This window comes from Ornithorhynchus anatinus, chromosome 4 (assembly GCF_004115215.2).
Source record: "Ornithorhynchus anatinus isolate Pmale09 chromosome 4, mOrnAna1.pri.v4, whole genome shotgun sequence".
Classification (NCBI taxonomy): domain Eukaryota; kingdom Metazoa; phylum Chordata; class Mammalia; order Monotremata; family Ornithorhynchidae; genus Ornithorhynchus; species Ornithorhynchus anatinus.
Window position 1 is genome coordinate 70,513,328 of NC_041731.1, and position 20,184 is coordinate 70,533,511.

At 41.2% G+C, this 20,184-nt stretch overlaps 1 protein-coding gene across 1 annotated transcript in view; it reads left to right on the plus strand.

The window, feature by feature from the left end:
* The window catches only part of PKHD1L1 (PKHD1 like 1), a 163,549-nt gene that overhangs the window by 100,866 nt on the left and 42,499 nt on the right, over window positions 1-20,184 (plus strand). The window contains 9 exon segments of the mRNA XM_029063819.2: window positions 2,401-2,592; window positions 6,050-6,201; window positions 7,344-7,503; window positions 7,965-8,142; window positions 9,525-9,613; window positions 11,943-12,094; window positions 17,196-17,325; window positions 18,253-18,371; window positions 19,984-20,113. Coding sequence (XP_028919652.1) covers window positions 2,401-2,592; window positions 6,050-6,201; window positions 7,344-7,503; window positions 7,965-8,142; window positions 9,525-9,613; window positions 11,943-12,094; window positions 17,196-17,325; window positions 18,253-18,371; window positions 19,984-20,113 — 1,302 coding nt within the window.

Genomic DNA, 20,184 nt, shown 5'->3' on the forward strand with positions numbered 1-20,184 from the left:
GGATCTTGGGGGCAGGAGAAACACCCCTCCCCTCTTTTGTCAGGCTGGACATGAGGATGAGGATTGAGGATGCGGTAGGAACAATTTGGAAGAACGGTTCAGCTCCAAGATGGAGAATGGGAGAATCCTGTTCAATGGAGTGGCGTACTCAGCAGTCAGAGTCCCTCTTCCAGGTTAACGTGCTGAAAATAAGTGCCTGACTGAACAAAATTAACCTATTCAAATGGAGGCTTATTTGTGTTGTAGTCCTAAATTGTGCTGTATTACAATAGCATAACTCAGTGTGCAGACCAGAAGTTGCCTCCTGTCTGTAGCAGTATGGGCCAGAAGGGGCACTCAGATCCTGTCTGTAGACAGATCATACCTGAAATGATGTATATGCCCTGTGATTTATAGATTTTATAGAGGTATTTGTCAAATTCAGTAGCCTGTACTTTATCGTAATCCTCCTTGACCTCTTATCTGCTTTCAATATTATCGACCACTCCCTTCTCCTGGAAACGTTATCCAATCGAGGCTTCACTGATGCTATCATCTCCTAGTTCTCCTCCTATCTCTCTAGCCACTCATTCTCAGTCTATTTCACAGGCCTCTCCTCTGGGTCCCACTCCCTAACTGAGGGAGTCAGTCAAGGTTCACTTCTGGATCCCCTTCTATTCTCCACCTACACTCACTCCCTTGGAGAACTCATTCTCTCTCATAGCTTCAACTATCACCTCTATGTGGATGACTCCCAAATCTACATCTCCGGTCCTGATCTCTCTCCCTCTTTTCAGTCTCACATTTCCTCTTGTCTTCAAGACATGTACACCTGGATGTCCTGCTGACACCCCAAATTTAACAAGTCCAAAACAGAACTCATAATAATAATAATAAAAATGATGGCATTTGTTAAGCGCTTACTATGTACCAGCCACTGTTCTAAGCTCTTGGGTAGAAACTAGGTAATCAGGTTATCCCACGTGAGGCTCACAGTCTTCATCCCCATTTTACAGATGAGGTAATTGAGGCACAGAGAAGTTAAGTGACTTGCCCTAAATCACACAGCTGACAAGTGGCAGAGCTGGGATTAGAACCCATGACCTCTGACTCCCCACGACCTCTGACTCCCCAGCCTGTGCTTTTTCCACTGTCACGCTGCTTCTCTTTATTTTTCCACCCAAATACTGCCCCCTCCCTCTGATTTTCCCATCGCTGTAGTCAGCACCACCATCCTTGTCTCACAAGCCCATAACCTTGGCATTATTCTTGACTCATCTCTTTCATTCAACCCACATATTCAGTCTGTCACTAAATCCTGTCCGTTCAGCTTTCACGACATCGCTAAAATCTGCCCTTTCCTCTCCATTCAAACTGCTACCACATTAATCCAAGTAATTATCCTATCCTGCCTTGATTACTGTATCAGTTTGCTTGCTGACCTCCTTTGCCTCATGTCTCTCCCCACTCCAAGCCTTACTTCCTCTACTGCCTGGATCATTTTTCTCCGTGTTTCCCCACTCCTCAAAAACCTCCAGGGGTTGCCCATCCACCTCTGCATCAAACAGAGACTCCTTACCATTAGTTTTAGAGTATTCAATCACCTTTCTACTTGACCTTGCTATTCTCCTACTACAACCCAGCCCACCCACTTCACTCCTCTAGTGCCAACCTACTCACTGTACCTCAATCTCATCTATCTTGCCACCAGCCTCTTATCCATGTTCTGCCTCTGACCTGAAACACTCTCCCGCTTCATATCCAACAGACAATTACTCTTTCCATCTTCAAAGCCTAATTGAAGGCACATCTCCTCCAAGAGGCCTTCCCTGACAAAGTCTTCTTTTCCTTTTCTCCTATTCCATTCTGCGTTGCCCTGATTTGTTCCCTTTATTCACCTCCCAGTCAGCCCCACAGCTCTTATGTACTTAGAGAAGTAGTGTGGCTCAGTGGAAAGAGCCCTGACTTGGAAGGCAGAGGTCATGGGTTCGAATCCCAGCTCTGCCACTTGTCAGCTGTGTGACTGTGGGCAAGTCACTTAACTTCTCTGTGCCTTAGTGACCTCATGTATAAAATGCTGATGAACTGTGAGCCTCATGTGGGACAACCTGTATTTACCCCAGGGCTTAGAACAGTGCTCAGCACATAGTAAGCACTTAACCAACACAACATTATTATTATTATTATTATCCATTATTTATTTATATTGGTGTAAATTTTCTCCCTGAAGATTGTGCACTCACTGTGGGAAGGGAATGTTTCTACCAAAACATTACATTGTACATATTATTATGTCACACTCTCCCAAGCACTTAGTAGAGTTCTCTGCACAGAGTAAATGCTCAATAAATTTGATTGATTGTATTTGGCAGGCAGTTCCAAGTTTATAGTCCTCTCCTAAAATGTTCGTTGGTTTCACAGGCCACAAAGGATACTCAGTTATCCCACACAGCTCACTTTTAGACCCATCTCACTGCAGTCGACAGGAAGAATGGAGCGTTGGATTTCCTGGGTCTCTCTGTGACTCCTCTGTGAGCTTTCATCGTTTAGCATTCAACAAACCTTCTCCCACTTCTCTGCTGGAAAAGGATGTGATCCTTTTCAACTTTTTTGGTAAGTCCAGTTTGGCAGTCCAAACCACAGGTTCATTTAATTGATCCAAGTTTGTCTACAAAAATGAGTCTTTATATATACAGATGCTACTGATATGTTCTCTTAATTGCAGCAGCCTGGCTTAGTGGAAAGAACCCAGTCTTGGGAATCAGGAGTCATGGGTTCTAGTCCCAACTCCATCACTTGTCAGCTGTGTGACTTTGGGCAAGTCACTTCACTTCTCTGACCCTCAGTTACCTCATCTGTAAAATGGGGATTAAGTCTGTAAACCCCACTTGGGACAACCTGATTGCCTTGTATCTACCCCAGTGCTTGACACACAGTAAGCACTTAAAAATACCATTGTTATTATTATTATTATTCATAGTTGAAATTGTATATTTATTGTATTTATTGTAGGGAAGCAGCGTGACCCAGTGGAAAGAGCATGGGCTTGGGAGTCAGAGGTCATGGATTAGAATCCTGCTCTGCCACTTGTCAGCTGTGCGACTGTGGGCAAGTCACTTAGCTTCTCTGTGCCTCAGTGACCTCATCTACAAAATGGGGATTAACTGTGAGCCTCACGAGGGACAACCTGATTACCCTGTATCTACCCCAGCGCTTAGAGCAGTGCTCTGCACATAGTAAGCACTTAACAAATACCAACATTATTATTATTATTTTAGTAAACCGTGGCCTCAACCCAAGCTTTATATTAGCTTCTTTGATCCTTTCAAATATTGCTTTGAGGCTGTTGCTAAATCCTGCCATTCTTTTCTCCCTCTTCCCCACCCCCATTTCCCAGATCCATTTATTTCTCTCCATCTAAGAAGCAGCATGACCTCATGGTAAGAGCATGGCCGTGGGACTATGAAGGAGCTGGGTCCAATCCTGGCTCAGCTATTTTTCTGCTGCGTGACCTTGGGCAAGTCAGTTAACTTCTCTGTGCCTCAGTTACCTCATATGTAAAATGGGGATTTAGACTGTGAGCCCCATGTGAGACAAGGACTGCATCCAACTTGATTAACTTGACAGACAATTACTCTTCCTGCCTTCAAAGGCTTATTGAAGGCACATCTGCTCCAAGAGGCCTTCTCTTGACTAAGCCCTCCTTTCTTTATCTTCCACTCCCTTCTGAATCCCCCTAACCTACTCCCTTTATTCATTCCCCCTCCCAGTTCCATGATGTTTAGATACATATTTGTAATTTATATTAATGTTATACATATTTGTAATTTATATTAATGTCTGTCTCCCCCTCTAGACTATAAACTCATTGTGAGCAGGAAATGTGTCTATTTATTGTTAGTTTGTCAGTGCTCTGCACACAGTAAGCACTAAATAAATGACTGACTGAATGAATGAATATCGACCCCTGCGTTCAGTACAGTGCCTGCCACATTGCAAGTTCTTAACAAATCCCAGAAAATAAAATATAATAAAATAAATCCAAAGAGCTACCACCTTATCCAAGCACTCATTATCTCAGTTTGACCTCTGCGTTAGCCTGTTCACTCGTTTCTCTGGCTCTAATATTTCCTTTTTCCAGGCTATACTTCACTCTTCTTGTCCAGATCATTTTTCTAAAATGTCATTCTGCACACAACTCCTCCGTCCTATAAAATGGAAATCAGATTGCCCCTTGACATTTTGCACCACATTTAGAGATTTACCCTGGATTTGCCCCATATTGCAGGTACTTGAGGGGTAAGATGGTTCAGAGAAGCTCCTTTCCCAAAGCATGTGGGAGCAATCAAATTGCAGGCAATTTTCCTCCAATCATCTGAATGGCCAGCCTTTCCCAATTGGAACCATTATGGATAAAAGGACACTGAGACCGCCTTACCTCCACTGTCCTGTCCAGAATAACTGTGACCAGTGACCCTCAATAGTGTCCACTTAGCTTGCTGCTAACATCCCATGTCAGGATATATTTGAACCACCAAGAAGCACAGGAAGCTTTCTTGGGGTTTGCTCCTGGTCTGTACCCAGGAGGTTCATCAGCCAGCTCAGAGAAGAAGGCCAACTTCCAAAGCAATAGTATGGTTTCCCTGAAGTAATGGGCTGCCAAAGAAACTTGACCCAACTATACAAGTATTTTCCTCAAATGTATAGAAGTATTAGTATCAGAATCGTGTATCTCCCTTAGCTGGGTGTAAGTAATGCAGTAGGAACAGTATTTAGACAATAAGGACTGGAAAACAAAATCTTGATTTAATTGCAGGCTGCCCCTAATCTGGTAATGATCCTGAACATAACCTGTATTGTCCTAAAGCAACAAAATCCAATATGCTTATTCTTGTGGAAGGCTCTCAGCAGAGGTTTCTTTTGTGGCTCAAATGTCATGGCATCAACTTCAGTTGGCAGTGGAGAAGCAAGGAAGTGTCTAGTTTCTGTCTCTTTGCTTAACTTCCTCTTCAGACCTCCCTTTTGTCCAAACTTGGATGAGCACTGGCAGATTTTCTCAGGTGGGCAGGAGAGATTGACAAGGCATGGAAATGTCTTTCCCCAGTGGCAAGGTTTGGGCCTCCCTACAGAAAAGCCTGCAATATCTCTCTCTGGGACTCCGTGCCATCTGGGCACATCATCCCAAACCCTAATTCCTCTTATTCTATAAGGCTTTGGTTTTAAGAACAACAGATACTTTCTGGAGCCTAGTCACCTTGGGAGAGGCCAGGGAAAGCTATAATATCTCCAGTGCATATTCGCAACCAGTAAAGATTAGTTGGATGTTTGTGGCCTGACAATGTTAGTCCAAGCCCTCACATGCCTGTCATCTGCCCTCAAGGAGTAGTGGATAAAGAATGGGCCTTAGAGTCAGAAGGACATGGATTCTAATCCTGGCTCTGCCACTCATCTGCTGTGTGACTTTAGGATAGTCACTTAACTCAATAGACCTCATCTGTAAAATGGGGTTTAAGACAGTGAGTCCCATGTGTCCAACCCGATTTGCTCTATCCACCCCAGTGCTTAGTAAAGTACCTGGCACACAGTAAGCATTCAGATTCATTTGATCTTGAGATGATGAAGGTACAATATGAATTTAGAACAAATTTATGGTAGTTGTATTTTGTATTTTTCAAAATATAGAAAGCTAAATGATATTACGGGAATGCAAAGTTTTAACTTTGTTTATGATGCAATTATTAAAAATATATTACTTATAGAAATAAAATGAGTAGTATTTATCTTTCTTATGCAGAGAAGCAGCAATTCAGTTAAAATGAGATGAGAAGTTTTAGGAGATTTGATCATTAGTATTTGAAAGCTGAAGTAGAGCATGGAAATTCCAATTGTATAAACTGATCTATGTTTCTAGATTAGATAAGTAGTTAAATTAATTAACTACTAGTTAAGTAGTTAAGAAAGTGGCTATCTCCCAGTTTCTACTTCAGTAATACAAAAAGGAAAGGAAAGGATTCGGTGGTGTTCATAAAAGTTGTTTGTTTTTTTTTGTCTTCTCCACTCACTTTTACAGGAACAAGTGTTGTCCCCTTTCGGAAGAAACGACTGACTCATTTATCTGGTTGGATGGCGTTAATTCCAAATGCAAATGGTATTAATTGGTACTTTAAAGGTGTTGATCACATAACTAACATCTCATATACTGCCACCTTCTATGGATTTAAGGTAAAAAGCACTGCCAAACTAATTTTGTTCTAAGACTTCTTTGAAAGTTTTTCAAAGTCTTTTTGACACCTGAAGAGGTTCCCTCGGGTATTGTCATTTTGGGGACTCCTTTAGGAGGTGCATTACCTCTCTCAAGATACTTCCACAGCAGCCTTAGACCTTTCAATGGCTCCCTCAGTTCTGGGCATCCTAGAGGGCCTGGGAGCATCTCTGAGGGTTTAGATGTGACTTCATTAGGACAGTAGAATCCAAGGAAGGGATGTTCTCTAGAAAGCTTAGCCACATTTAATCCTTCCTTCCTTTATTATTATTATTATTATGGTATTTGTTTAGTGATTGCTATCTGTGAAGCACTGTTCAAAGCACTGGAGCAGATACAGAGTGATCAGGTTGTCCCATGTGGGGCTCACAGTCTTAATCCCCATTTTTACAGTTGAGGTACTCTGAGGCCCAGAGAAGTGAAGTGGCTTGCCTCAGGTCACACAGCAGACAAGTGGCGGAGCCAGAATTAGAACACAGATTCTTCTTACTCCCAGCCCTGTGCTCTATCCACTAAACCATGCTGCTTCTCTAGTTACATCTATTTTAAAAGCTCTGGAATCATCTCCACATCTGTGGGATCTGTTAAGAATTATTTATCATTTTAGAGTTGTAGACTCAATGGGAATATGCACCTTTCTGAGTATGCAAGTCAACAACAACTAGAAAGCCAACAAAAATATTCAGAGCTCTAATTTTTTTTAGGGCCTGTTAGACTATAAGCGCCTTGAAAATATATGTACATCCTATTAGAGGGTAGAGACCATTTCTTTTTTTTTCTGGTGTACACGTGTTTATTACATGGCTATACCCAATAGATGATCAGTATTGCTAATGATAATATATATTTGAATATAAATTAATTCATAGTTTTTCTTATACTTTTTTTTTCCATAGTGGGTGCTTCCTGCTGTTATGGAATTAAGGGATGTTCTTCCAACAACAGTATTTATCTATTTAGAACATGATGCAATTTTAAAAGAAAATTGCATAGTTCAAGGCATGGGCTATTATAAGTTTTCCTTAACATGAGCTCATCAAGAAGGTAAACTCCCACATTACAGGAGATCTGAGTGTACCTTTATTTGTTTGTTTTTGTACAGGAGGAAGATTATGTAATAATATCCCATAATTTCACACAGCATTTTGACAAGTTCAGGATTACTGATAAAAGGAATGGATCCTCAAATCCATTAAATTGGAGTTCCAACAAGAATGGAGACTGGCATCTGGAAGAAAATACTACCACTTTGTTCTACCTGGGTATATATTCCTAGGGCAGAAATTATACCTGAATCTCATTTGTGAAGTAGGGTAACGATTACTGGGATATTGAACTACTGGAATTTTAATTATAATTATTTTTCTTATAAAGGCCAAATGGAATTATTACTTGTGCCCCTGATGAAGAGAAATTAAATCTTCTCTCAATTCTGCAAAATCTGCATGTTCATATGGGTGGGACATTTCAAGACAAAAGTTTATCTTAATATTCATGTCAGTTTGTTTTTTGCCTTGACTTTCCGAGCTGCTGAATTACAGTTGATGACACCTGGAGATACAATTTATCTTCTGAATGGAAGGAAAAATTAAGAGGCCATGCATTAAACAAAATATTACCCTAAACCCAGGAATGAATTGGAGTCAATATTTAAAGAATGCCAGGATTGTCACTTGAAAGTTGGTAATCTACTTCCTCAAACTGTTATTTTCTTCTTTTTCAGTGTCAGGAAGGAAGAGTAGCCCACAGAGCCCTGTTCAGGCTGTTGCTAGATCGCTCGATGCTGATGTGAGAGATATCAATATTCATTTTGGAGCTTTCCATTACCCTGTGGAAGACTGTGTCCCATCATCTTCATCAACAAGAAATCACCTTCCTAGGAAACGGCCAACGATATACAAGTACGTGAATCTTTAAATGCTGCTTCCGTACTTTTTTCTGAGAAATACCAAAACGTCTCTCCTATATCTGGGCCCAGAATCTAAAAGGCAGGGAAAGTAGCTGTTTTATCCTGATTTTACAGATGAGGAAACTGAGGTCCAGAGAGGTTAAGGGACTTGCCCAAAGTTACAAGCAGACCAGTGGTAGTCTCATTTTAAATCTGAAATTGAATTTGACTTTAGACTTGATCTTCATATGACTTCTAAAGAGCCTCCTGGCAGTAAAAAAAAATTATTTCATGTTTATTTGTCTAACTGGCCATTTTAGGACAGTGTGTGACCCAGGGAGCCCAGTTGCATGGCACTAATCAACTCAAACACAAATGAAAATATTTGGGCAATGAACAACATTCAGAGCTCAGTCATCATCTATCTCTCTCCTACCCCCTGACCGCCTCTGGCTTAATGACTGAATTTCTAGCAGAGGGATAATCTTTAAATCCGGTAACGGATGCTCAAGAAAAAGGTCCAGGACCATCTGCATTGGGTGAAGACCACTGGAACTGAGTGCTGACATGCTTGTGATGTGTTCAGAAACCAATGCCCGCAAGCAGCCTTTATCAGGCCAAAGGAATCCTGATGGAGATATTATAATTAGTACCACAATTAATTACTAAACATGACAAAGGAGAAACTGGTGGCTAAATTTTAATGTGTGTGTGTCTGTGTGTGTGTCTGTGTGTGTGTGTGTACAGTAATTATTATTGAATAACTTCTGTGTGCAGAGTACTGAACTTGGGATCATATAATCAAAATAGAAAATGAAGGTCCTGGCACTTGAAGAGTTTAGAATTTGATCAAGGAGGCCTATAGTATTGGCAAATTGTGCAAATACTGCAGAAAAAGTTAATATCAATTGGAAACTAGGCTCAGATCAAATTCAAATGTGTGTGTGTGTGTGTGTGTGTGTGTGTGTGTGTGTGTGTGGCATTTATATTTCCACATTGTTTGGAAGTTAGGCTTGTAGGAAGTAGAAACCGTGTTTCCCTCTGACCTCTAAACAGATTGGCTCTGTTCTTCTGAGGCCAAATTCTTAGCCTGGAGAGCGCACCAACATTTCCTTTGGTAAAGATATTAAAACTGGATGCATTTCTTTTCTTCAAAGACTGTTGTTGGTGCTTTCCTGGAAGAGAAGGAAATATGATTTTCTTTAGGAGTAGGGTGCCCGCATTTGCGCCTATCATTTTTTAAATTGCAAATGTCCCTGCTGTTTCTCCCAAAACAAAATTTGTAAACTACGAGGTTTCTTAGCTTCATATACAGTTTGATGCACTAGATGACTAATGGTGATGATGAACATCATGATGACCATGACAGTGACTAGCTTTTCCTCTTTTTTTCAGTTTGTGGTCAAACGATTCTTTCTGGCAATCATCTCAGGAAAATAATTACGCTATTCCTCAGGAAGGAGCAGATGTGGTGATCCCAGAAGGTAGGTACAATCAATTAGTGGTATTGATTGAGCATGTAAGCTCGTTATGGGCAGAGAAACTTTCTGCTAATTCTGTTGTACTATATTCCCCCAAAGCACTAAGAACAGTGCTCTATACATGGCAAACACTCAGTAAATGCCATTGATTGATTGATTTATTGTGTGCAGAGCATTGTACTGAGTGCTTGGCAGAGTACAATTCAATGGAAACATGATCCCTGCCCACAAAGAGTTTACAGTCTAGAGAGAAACATGAACATAATTTTTGACTGTCCATAAACTGACTGGATAGAAGTTTGGTGATTATGCAAACCATTATACAAGTACAAACGGAGAAAGGTCAGACACTGAAATGGTTGACTTACTTGAAACATACTATCTGCACGTTGAAATGTATTGCATCGATTTATCTGGAGAAATTGAAGCATAAGCTAAACAGCCAATATTAATGAGTTGAGAGAAATTCTTTGACTATGAAATAGTGTCTGGGTCCCTCTATTTTTTTAACATAAAAAATGACACTATCTGCTGGGATTGCAAACTGTGTTGGACACACAACCCAACGTGTTCCAGATTACCACACTGGTGTCTTACACCACTTCATGAATTATGTTTCAAAAGCACTCATCCTTTCATTTCTTACCCTCTCCTTTATTTGCTTTCATTTTTCCCTCTGTCATTGCTCCTCCTTTAGTTGTTTTCTGTTTTCCTTTATCTTTTACCATTTTGTCCTACTTTTTCCTCTCTTTTCCTAGTCAATTCCTATTTTACTTTCACCTCTATTCTGCCTCCTGATTTTCTCTTTTTTGTCCTTTGTACTCGTTCCACTTTGTGTCTTCTTTCCTATCTGATCTTTAAAACTTTTATCCAATCTTTTTCTTTGATTTGAGAACAGATATAATAATAATAATATTTGTTAAGCATTTATCATGTCAAGCACTGTACTAAGTTCTGGGATAGATATAAGATAATCAGCTCAGGCACAATCCCTGCCCCTCATTGAGCTTTCAGTGTAAGTAAGATGGAGAACAAATATTGAATTCCCATTTTACAGTTTGGGTAACCAAGGCATTGAGCAGTTAAGTGATTTGCCTAAGGTGACACAGCAGCTAAGTGACAGAGATGGGATTAGAACCCACATCCTTTGACTACCAGACCTGTGCCTTTTCCACTAGGCCCTGCTGCATAAACTTTCCCACCTCTATTACATCCAATTCTATAAGATTGTTTGCTGTCCCTGCACATTTCAGCTAGAGTGTGCCAGCAGAATAAAGAGAATGTCCCTCCAATAGCATGATGCAGTGTCAGAAGAACCAGTTATGTGGGTTCTATTTCAGCTCCCACAGTTGCCTGCTGTGCCTCTTTCCTCAGCTGTAAAATGGAGATTAAATGCCGTTTCTCCCTCCCATTTACACTGTGAGCCCCATGTGGGGCTGGGACTATGTCTGATAAACATATACCATGTCTCTACCATTGCCTAATACAGTACCTAGCACATCACAAGTGCTTAACAAATACCACAGTTACTGTTATTATTGGCTCAGTGTTGGCTATGAGATGAAAACTAAAATGTGGGTTTTTGTAAGAATGCCATTCCAACATTAAAGAAGAACTGAGTGCGTATCCTTCCTCTATTCCTCTCTGTGCCACTGCATCTTAGCCTAAGGAGGTGGATGGTGCCAAAACAATTAGGGGCACAGTATTCTCCCAGGAAGTATATATGCCTGATAAGCACAAGGTGGGGTGATTGGATGAGACTCCACCTGAGACCCCAGGGGACTCACCATCTAAGAGAGAGTTGGGCATCTTCTCTCCATTCTACAGATGAGGAAACTGAGAACTAGAATGATTAAGTGACTTGTCCAGGTGACCCAGCAGGTCAGGGGCAGGGCAGGGATTAAGAACGAAGATGTCTCTTCCAGTTCTGTGCTTTTTCCACCACCAGGTCACAAGTCCCCCATTAAGGGGCTCTGTTCTTCTGAGGCCAAATTCTTAGCCTGGAGAGCACACCAACATTCCTTTAGTAAAGATATGATGGAGGAAATGTTGCTGAGCTCACATGATATATTAGAAACATCATTTTTCATGGCCTTGTGGTAAGAGCACTGATTTGGGAGTCAGAGGGCGTGGGTTCTAGTCCCGTCTCCGCCACCTGCCTCCTGTGTGACCTTGGGAAAGTCACTTTACTTCTCTGTGCCTCAATTACCTCATCTGTAAAATGGGGATTAAGACCGTGATTACCTTGTATCTACCCCAGTGCTTAGAGCAGTGTTCGGCATGTAGTAAGTGTTTAACAAATACCATAATTATTATTATCATTACTTTTCAGGAATCTGGCTTGTGGTGGACTCTGAAATGCCACCCATGGGAAAACTCACTATCTTTGGAGTTCTGGAACTAGAAGAGAATAAAAATAACTTTCGAGCTAAAAACACAACCTATGGAAAAGTGGTATTGAATGCAACATATATATCAGTGCAGGTAAGAAGGAGAGAAAAGTCTAAAAGTTTGTATTACTTGGCATTAAGTATTGACAATGTGGTTGATATTTGAGATGGTTTATGAAGTGTCATTAAGAAGCTGACTCCTGAGTGGATTATGAAGGCAAGGGTATTATCTGTCTCATTCAACCCGCATATTCAGTCTGTCAGTGATTCCATCACAACATTTCTAGAATCTACCCCTTCCTCTCCATCGAAACTGCCACCACATTGAGCCAAACGTTTATGATTTTCCACACTGACTACTTGATTATCAATTAACCAGTGATATGTATTGCGTGCTTACCATGTGCAGACCACTGACAAAACTCGCCGCTGACTCCTGGCTCATATCCTGCCTCTGGCTTGGAATGCCCTCCCTCCTCAAATCTGACAGACAATTACTCTCCCCCGACCCTTAAAGGCCTTATTGAAAGCACATCTCCTCCAAGAAGCCTTCCCAAACTAAGCCTCACTTTTTCTCATCTCCCACTCCCTTCTGCCTCACCCTGACTCACTCCCTTTGCTCTCCCCCAACCCAAAGCCCCACAGAACTTATGAATATATCTTTAATTTCATTTATTTGTATTGATGTCTACCTCCCCCCCCCCAGACTGTGAGCTCATTGTGGTCAGGGAATGTCACTATTTATTGTTGTATTGTACTTTCCAAAGTGCTTAGTACAATGATCTGAACACAGTAAGTGCTCCACAAATATGACTGAATGACTATATTAAGTGCTTGGGAGAGTAATAATAATGATAGTATTTGTTAAGCACTTACTGTGTGCCAAGCACTGTTCTAAGCGGTACAATACAACAAAGTTGGGGAGACATTAAATTGCAGATGGTTATAAATATGGATGGGGTGGACATAAGTGCTGTGGGGTTGGCTGGTGGTGAATACCAAAGTGCTTCAGGGTTACAGAGTGTAAAAGAGGTAATACAGAAGGAAGGGCTTAGACAGGGAAGTGAGGGCTTAGAGAAGGTCTCATGGAGAAGATATGATTTTAGGAGGGCTTTGAAGATGGGAAATGTGGTGCTCTGTCATATATGAATGGGTAGAGAGTTCTAGGACAGGGGGAGGACTTCAGCAAGGGGCCAGTGGCGAGATAGATGAGATGAGGTACAGTATGTGGGTTTGGTTGCAGTAGGAGATCAGCAAGGTAAGGTAGGAGAAGGCGAACAGATTGTGTGTATTAAAGCCTAAGATAAGAAGTTTCTGTTTGATGACGAGATGGATGGGCAACCGTTGAAGGTTTTTTAGGAGAGCAGAGATGTGGACTGGAATTTTTTGAGAAAAATGATTGAGGCAGCAGAGTGAAATATGGACTGAAGTAAGGAGAGACAGGAGGTGGGGTCAGCAAGGAAGCTGATGCAGGGTCCATTGCCCACGCCAGCTATTTCAGACTTTAAACTCCCTTCTCAAATTCTCATGTCCCCTCCATCCCCCTATCTCTTACCCCTAATGACCTTGGGCCAAAATTTAAAAGGTTGGAAAAACAGGTAATTGAGGGGGAAAGATCTGATTGAAATAAGGAATCTGGGCTGGGAATGGGAAATCTAATCATAGAATACTTCAATAACTTGTTCTCAGCTCCACGGTACTTATGCACATATCTGTAATTACTTATTGATATTAATGCCTGTCACCCGCTCTCGGCTGTAAGCTCAATGTGGGAAGGGAATGCGTCTATTATATTGTTATACTATACTTAGTACACTAGTCTGCACACAGCAAGTGCTCAATAAATACTTTTGATTGATTGACCATAAGCTGTTCTACAATTAGCAATATTTAAATTATGCCACCCAATAGCCCATATTAATGGGATGCAAGAGCATTTAATAATGTAATAGGGGAAATGGAATATGCCAGAGCTTTGCTCATCCTACCCAGGGAGCATGAACTCTCATTATTTCTCCCTTAGAGAAAAAGATAAAAGTCCAAAAACAAATATGGCCAGAGAAGGGACTCTTAGCTCACATAGAAATGACTACCAGACCATAAGAAGTCTTTTACTTTCAGTAACTTCTTGCCATGCGGCATGAGGATCATTCAGCCTTGGTTTCTTCTAACTGAACTTATTCTTCCCAGATATTTTTTTACAAAGTGAAGGGTACGTTTGTGATGTGGAACAAATAGTAAAGTACCAATAGTCAAGTGTGCTTCATTCTGCTACAGCATGTGTTTCAAGTACGTATTGTGGATAGATCATGTTAGCAGGATTGAGGAACATTCTTCTGACCTTGTGTGCTTCTCTGGATGCAGTGCAACATAGTTGAAAGAAAAATCCTTGTGTGAATGGACAAATACAGGTGTGAGGTACTGCAAAACAAGTTTCTCAGAACGTGAAGTTCTGCCTGAATACAACCCTCCCTTTTTATGGTATTTGTTAAGCACTTACAAATGCCAGGCACTGTATTAAGCCCTGGGGTACATGCAAGACAATCGGGTTAGATATAGTCCCTCAATCCCTGTCCCTTATAGTATTCACAGTCTGAATTCTAATTTTAAAGATAATAATATTAATGGTATTTAAGTGCTTACTACATGCCAGGCACTGAGGCACAGAGAGGCTAAGCGAATTACCCAAGGTCAGAGACAAGTGGTAGAACAGGCATTAGAACTCAGACCTGATTTCCAGGCCTGCACTCTTTCTTTCCTCTAGACCATGCTGTTTTTCTCACTTTAGTAGACCTGTTCTCAAGGTCCCAAATTGAAGCTTAATTGCCAACAAAAAATAAATCCCTTGATAATAATAATAATTGTGGTATTTGTTAAGTGCTTACTTTGCGCCATGCACTGTACTAAGCACTAGGGTAGAAACAAGCAAATTGGGTTGGACATAGTCCCTGTCCCACATGGGGCTCCCAGTGTCAATCCCCATTTTTCAGATGAGATAACTGAGACATAGAGAAGTGAAGTGACTTGCCTAAGGTCACACAACCGACAAGTGGTGGAACCGGGATTAGAACCCATGAGGTTCTGACTCCCAGGCTCGTGATCTATCCACTAGGCCCATGCTCTATCTGGGGCTAAGGCTAAGTATTGTTAGTAGGATCGGGGCAAAATTTGAATTTGCCCCAGGGCTAAGATTAGGGATTATTTACAATTCAATAAATGCCAAAAATATTTCTTAGAGTGCCTAGAAAAGAACAGCCTTCCCCAACCGCTGTCTTGTTTTTAATGTGAGTCCAAGAGACATTGAGCAGATCCCAAGATGGTGTAGCATAAACTGGAATACTTCTGGGAGTTATAGCCTGATTTGCCACAAATCTCCAAATCAAGACTTCACCCTAATGAAATGTCAACTCATATAACAAAATTACATCCATGGCACCCTTCTATTGTTCTCCCTGCAATTATGTCTCTCTACTCAGTTTCTTATTCTTGGGGCAATTCCAATTCCAGAAAGTCAGATGTCCATCTTCTGCTTTCCTTTTCCTTATACCCTCTCCCCATCTCACTTTCTGCCTGAGATGGAGACTGTGAATCCCTCAAATTTCTTACTGTTATTCCTAAACTCTGACCTTGGGCTCATTAAATTTCCTTTGCTTAGTAAAGAAAATTCCTCCTTTTCTGCCTTCTTTATCACAATGGGCTGAGAGTTATGAGTCTTTGCTGTGAGGTCCCCTGCTCCTTACATGACTCATTTGGAAAACAGAGGGTATTTTTTAAGTGTGCAAAACACTGTTCTAAGCACCGGGTAAAAATACACAGGTGATAATTAGACATGGTTCCTTTGGCCAAGGAGCTCATAGTCAAAGACAGGGAAGGGAGTCTGGTGAAAGACAAATAAGGAATGATGAGATGCTAGAAACACAAAAACAGCATAAAAGACCAGGGCAGTGATAAATACAGAAAGAGCTATTGGATATCATGGTTAGTTGAGCAGAGTTTCAGCCTTCTCACAGTTATTATCCTTGACCCCTGGCTCTCATTCAACCCACATATTCAATCCATCACTCAATCCTGTCGATCCCACTTTACAACGTCACTAAAATCCACCCTTTCCTCTCCATCCAAACTGCTACGACATTAATATAATCACATCCTATCCCATATGGATTACTGCAACAGCCTCCTTGCTGACCTCCCAGCCTCCTTTTTGCTCCCACTCCAGTCCAAACTTCACTCTGTTGCCAGAATCAGTATTCTACAAAAACATTCAGGACTTGTCACCCCAGTCCTCAAAAAACTCCAGTGGTTGCTCACCACCGCCACATTAAACAAAAACTCCTCACCATTGGCTTTAAAGCATTCCTTCACCTTGCCCCTTCCTACCTCACTACTCTCCTACAACAACCCAGTCAACACACCTTGCTCCTCTTGTGCTAACCTTCTCACTGTACCCCGATCTATCCTGTCTCGCCACCGACCCCTCGCCATGTCCACGTCCAGTGGTATGAGGATTGAGTAGTTTCCCTCCTGCCCGCAGGCTTGGGATAGTTCACCGAGGTATGAGAATTGAGTAGTTTCCCTCTTGCCTGCAGGCTTGAGGATGGTTCACCGATACAGGATCTGGTTAGTGTTCATGCTGACTGTGTGTCCTCACTGTCTGAGGGTAAAGCAGGGGCTGATGAAAAATGCCAATGGCATGGGGACCGAGCAGCTTCCCTCTTGGCCTGTGGGACTGTTGGGGCGTCCATTGATATGACATCCAGCTAGTGCTTGTGCTGACTGTGTGTCTTCACCATGCCCAAAGTGGAGCGGGGCCTAATGGGAAATCCCAGGGGCTTGGGGACTGAGCAGCTTCCATCCCAGCTCCAGGATTGGGGTTAGTATTTTCATATAGGATCTAGCTAATGCATGTCCAGACTATGTGTCCTCACCATTCTGAGAGTGGAGCAGGGGCTGATGGAAAATCCCAATTGTTTGGGGTCTGAGCAGCTTCTCTCCTGGTCCGCAGGCTTGGGTACGAGGACGGGGCATACGTGAATACAGGGTCTGGCTAATCCTCATGCTGACAGTGTGTCAAGGGTGGAACAGGGACTGGTGGCAATTGATTGGAAAAAGGAGAGGGTCTGTGTCCTTCCTGAACTTTCATCTCCTTTTTCCTATAATTCTTCCTGTTTTCATGAATTTCCACTTCACCGTAGGGTGGCAGGTTAATTGGTGGCTGGGAAGAGAGACCATTCAAAGGAGAACTAGAGATTCTCCTCAGAGGAAGTCATTCTACTCCAGACTGGACTCTATCAGAAGAACTTAACCAAGGATCCAAGGTGTTAGGTAAGAAGATCTGGCTATAGAAGTTATCCCATGTTATGAGCCAGTGTTTGGCAAGTTGGCATAATGATTGCTCTTAAGGATTAGGGTAATGTAGGTCTCTGCAGTTTTATTCTGTTTCTGAGCTGTTGAAATCTGGTAGTTGAATTGATTAGTTGGAAATATTTCTACATAAAGAGAAGAGAAATAGAAGCAAACCTGAATGAATTTTAGAGAACTCCTTGGATTAGTTCAATTTTAAGAATAAAAATGTTTCGTTAATGTAATACAGGTAAATTCAAATCATACTTCTCATTTGTAAAACCTATTCTTATTTTATCTGTAGCATGAAAGATCACTATTTACATTTGTATGACTATATCTATCTATGCTTACATATATATGCATACATATTTCTATCCCACTCACAAACACATGTTACTAGTATAGGAGTTGTTTCTTTAGATTCTTGATGCTTTGGTAGGAAAGAACTTCTTGGAAAATAGCCAGTTGGTACTGCTCTATTCCCCTAGAAAGATAGTCTAGACTATTTGTTCTACCAACTTTTACCAAACCCTTCAATGGTGAAAGTGCTAAATATTTTAATAAAGCCTCCTGTTGAAAACACAGAATAATGTAGTTTTGTGATGTTGTCTTGGAGAAGCAGCATTGCCTAGTGGATAGAGCATGGGCCTGGGAGTCAAAAGGATCTGGGTTCTAATCCCAGTTCCTCTGCCTGTCTGCTGTGTGATCTTGGGCAAGTCATTTCACTTCTCTGTGCTTCAGTGACCTCATCTGTAAAATGGGGATTAAGACTGTGAGCCCCATGCGGGACAGGGACTGTGTCCAACCCGATTTGCTTATATCCACCCCAGCACTTAGTATAGAGCCTGGCACACAGTAAGCGTTTAACAAATATCACAATTATTATTATTTATTATTTTCCTCAAGGGGTGTTTGGTGAACTGGATCTTCATGGAATTCCACATGCAGTATATAGAACAAAACTCTCAAAAACGGCTCTGGCAGGTTCCAAAAGCTTATCGCTGGTGCATGCTGTGGACTGGCAGGTAAAAATGATGATTTTCCCATAACATGTAAAGAAATGTATATAGAGAAAGGGTGTCTTCAAAATGCTCCTCCCTTCCACAGTCAATTAAGTACTTCTACAAAAATTTGGAAACTCAGATTTTATTAGTGTGAGGATGGGTGTCCAAATGGACCTATACTATTATTTTTCAGGAATTGTTTAGCTGGGGGATCTACTTAATGGTAAAGGGATGGATGAAAGATCTCTTTGCTTGGCTTTGCATCTGTCAATTGTATTTTTTGAATGCTTCCTCTGTGTAGAGCACTGTATTAACACTTGGGAGAGTACAACAGGTTAGGAGTTATGATCCCTGCACTCCAGGAACTCTCAATCTAGCTGGGGAGACAGATACTAAAATAAATTACAGGTAGGGGAAAGTCTCAGAGTTAAAAGATATGTCCATAAATGCTGCTGTTGGGGGAGGTGTGGGGATGAGTTTCCAAGTGCTGAGGTGGCAAAGCATCCTGAAGTAGTAATCAGGGGAGAAATATGGTAGGGAATGAGAGATTAATCACTGAAGGCTACCCCAAAGAGATTTGAGTTCAGAAGGACCCTTGAAGATGGGGAAAGTGGTGTTCTGTAGGATATGAAGAAGGGGGAGGATTTCTAGGTAGAATGGATAGTTCGAGCAAGAAAAAGAAGAATGAGGCACAGTGAGTAGGCTGACTGGAAAGCAGTGAAATGTGTGATGTGGGGTATAGTGAGAGAGGAGCAGGGTTAGGTAGAGAAGAGAGAGCTGGGTGCCTTAAAGCTAATGGTCAAGAGTTTCTGCTTATTGCAAAGAAAAATTGACAGCCTTTGGAAGATTTTGAGGAGTGGGGAGAAGTGCACCTTTCCATTTGACAACTTTTACTGGCGCAGGACAACAAAATTAATGAACACTTTTGGCAGTTCAGGAAATATAATTGTTTAACAGTAAATGCTCAGGTTTCTCTCTCTTTCTCTCTCTCTCTCTCTCTTTCTCACACACACACACACACACACACACACACACAAAATAAGTGGCTTATTCCTCACTCACCAGACCAATTTGCTTTTATCTGTTACATTTCACCATTTGATGGTGTGCAAATGTTTAAAAATGATTAGGTGAAGTATAGATTATTTGAAATTTGAAACTCGTTTATCAAAGTGAACATATCCAATTACTTTTAGAAAATTAAATTTTCAGTGGTTTCTATCTTCTAGAATTGTTTTGTAACTAATCAATGAAGTAAATGAATTGAATGTACTTTCTTGATTATTATAAAATCATTATAATTTTTTATGGTATTTGTTAAGCACTTACAATGTGCCAGGCACTGTCCGAAGCACTGGAATAGATACAAAGTTCCTGTCCCACACAGGGCTCAGTCTTAATCCCCATTTTACAGATGAGTTAATCGAGGCACAGAGAACATTAGTGAATTGCCCAAGGTCGCACAGCAGACAAGTGACAGTGTTGGGAGTAGAACTCAACTCCTTCTGACTCCCGGGTCCATGTTTTATCCATTAAGCCACACTCCTTCTCACAAAGTATACAGCTGCTGTTCTTAAACTTCAGTCTTCTTGCTGAGTGGAAAATGATTCTGGAATTTTTGTCTTTAACTAAGGTTGGAGAAGATATCTTGATAACAACTACCAGCTATGATTCAAAACAAACAGAAACCAGGAGGATTACACAAATTTCACCTGATCACAGAAGTCTTATTCTCAATGATACTCTTTCATATACTCACATTGGTAAGTAAGTCAAGCATAGTAATTCATAGTAATAACTTTATGCTTTCAATAATAATGATGGTATTTATTAC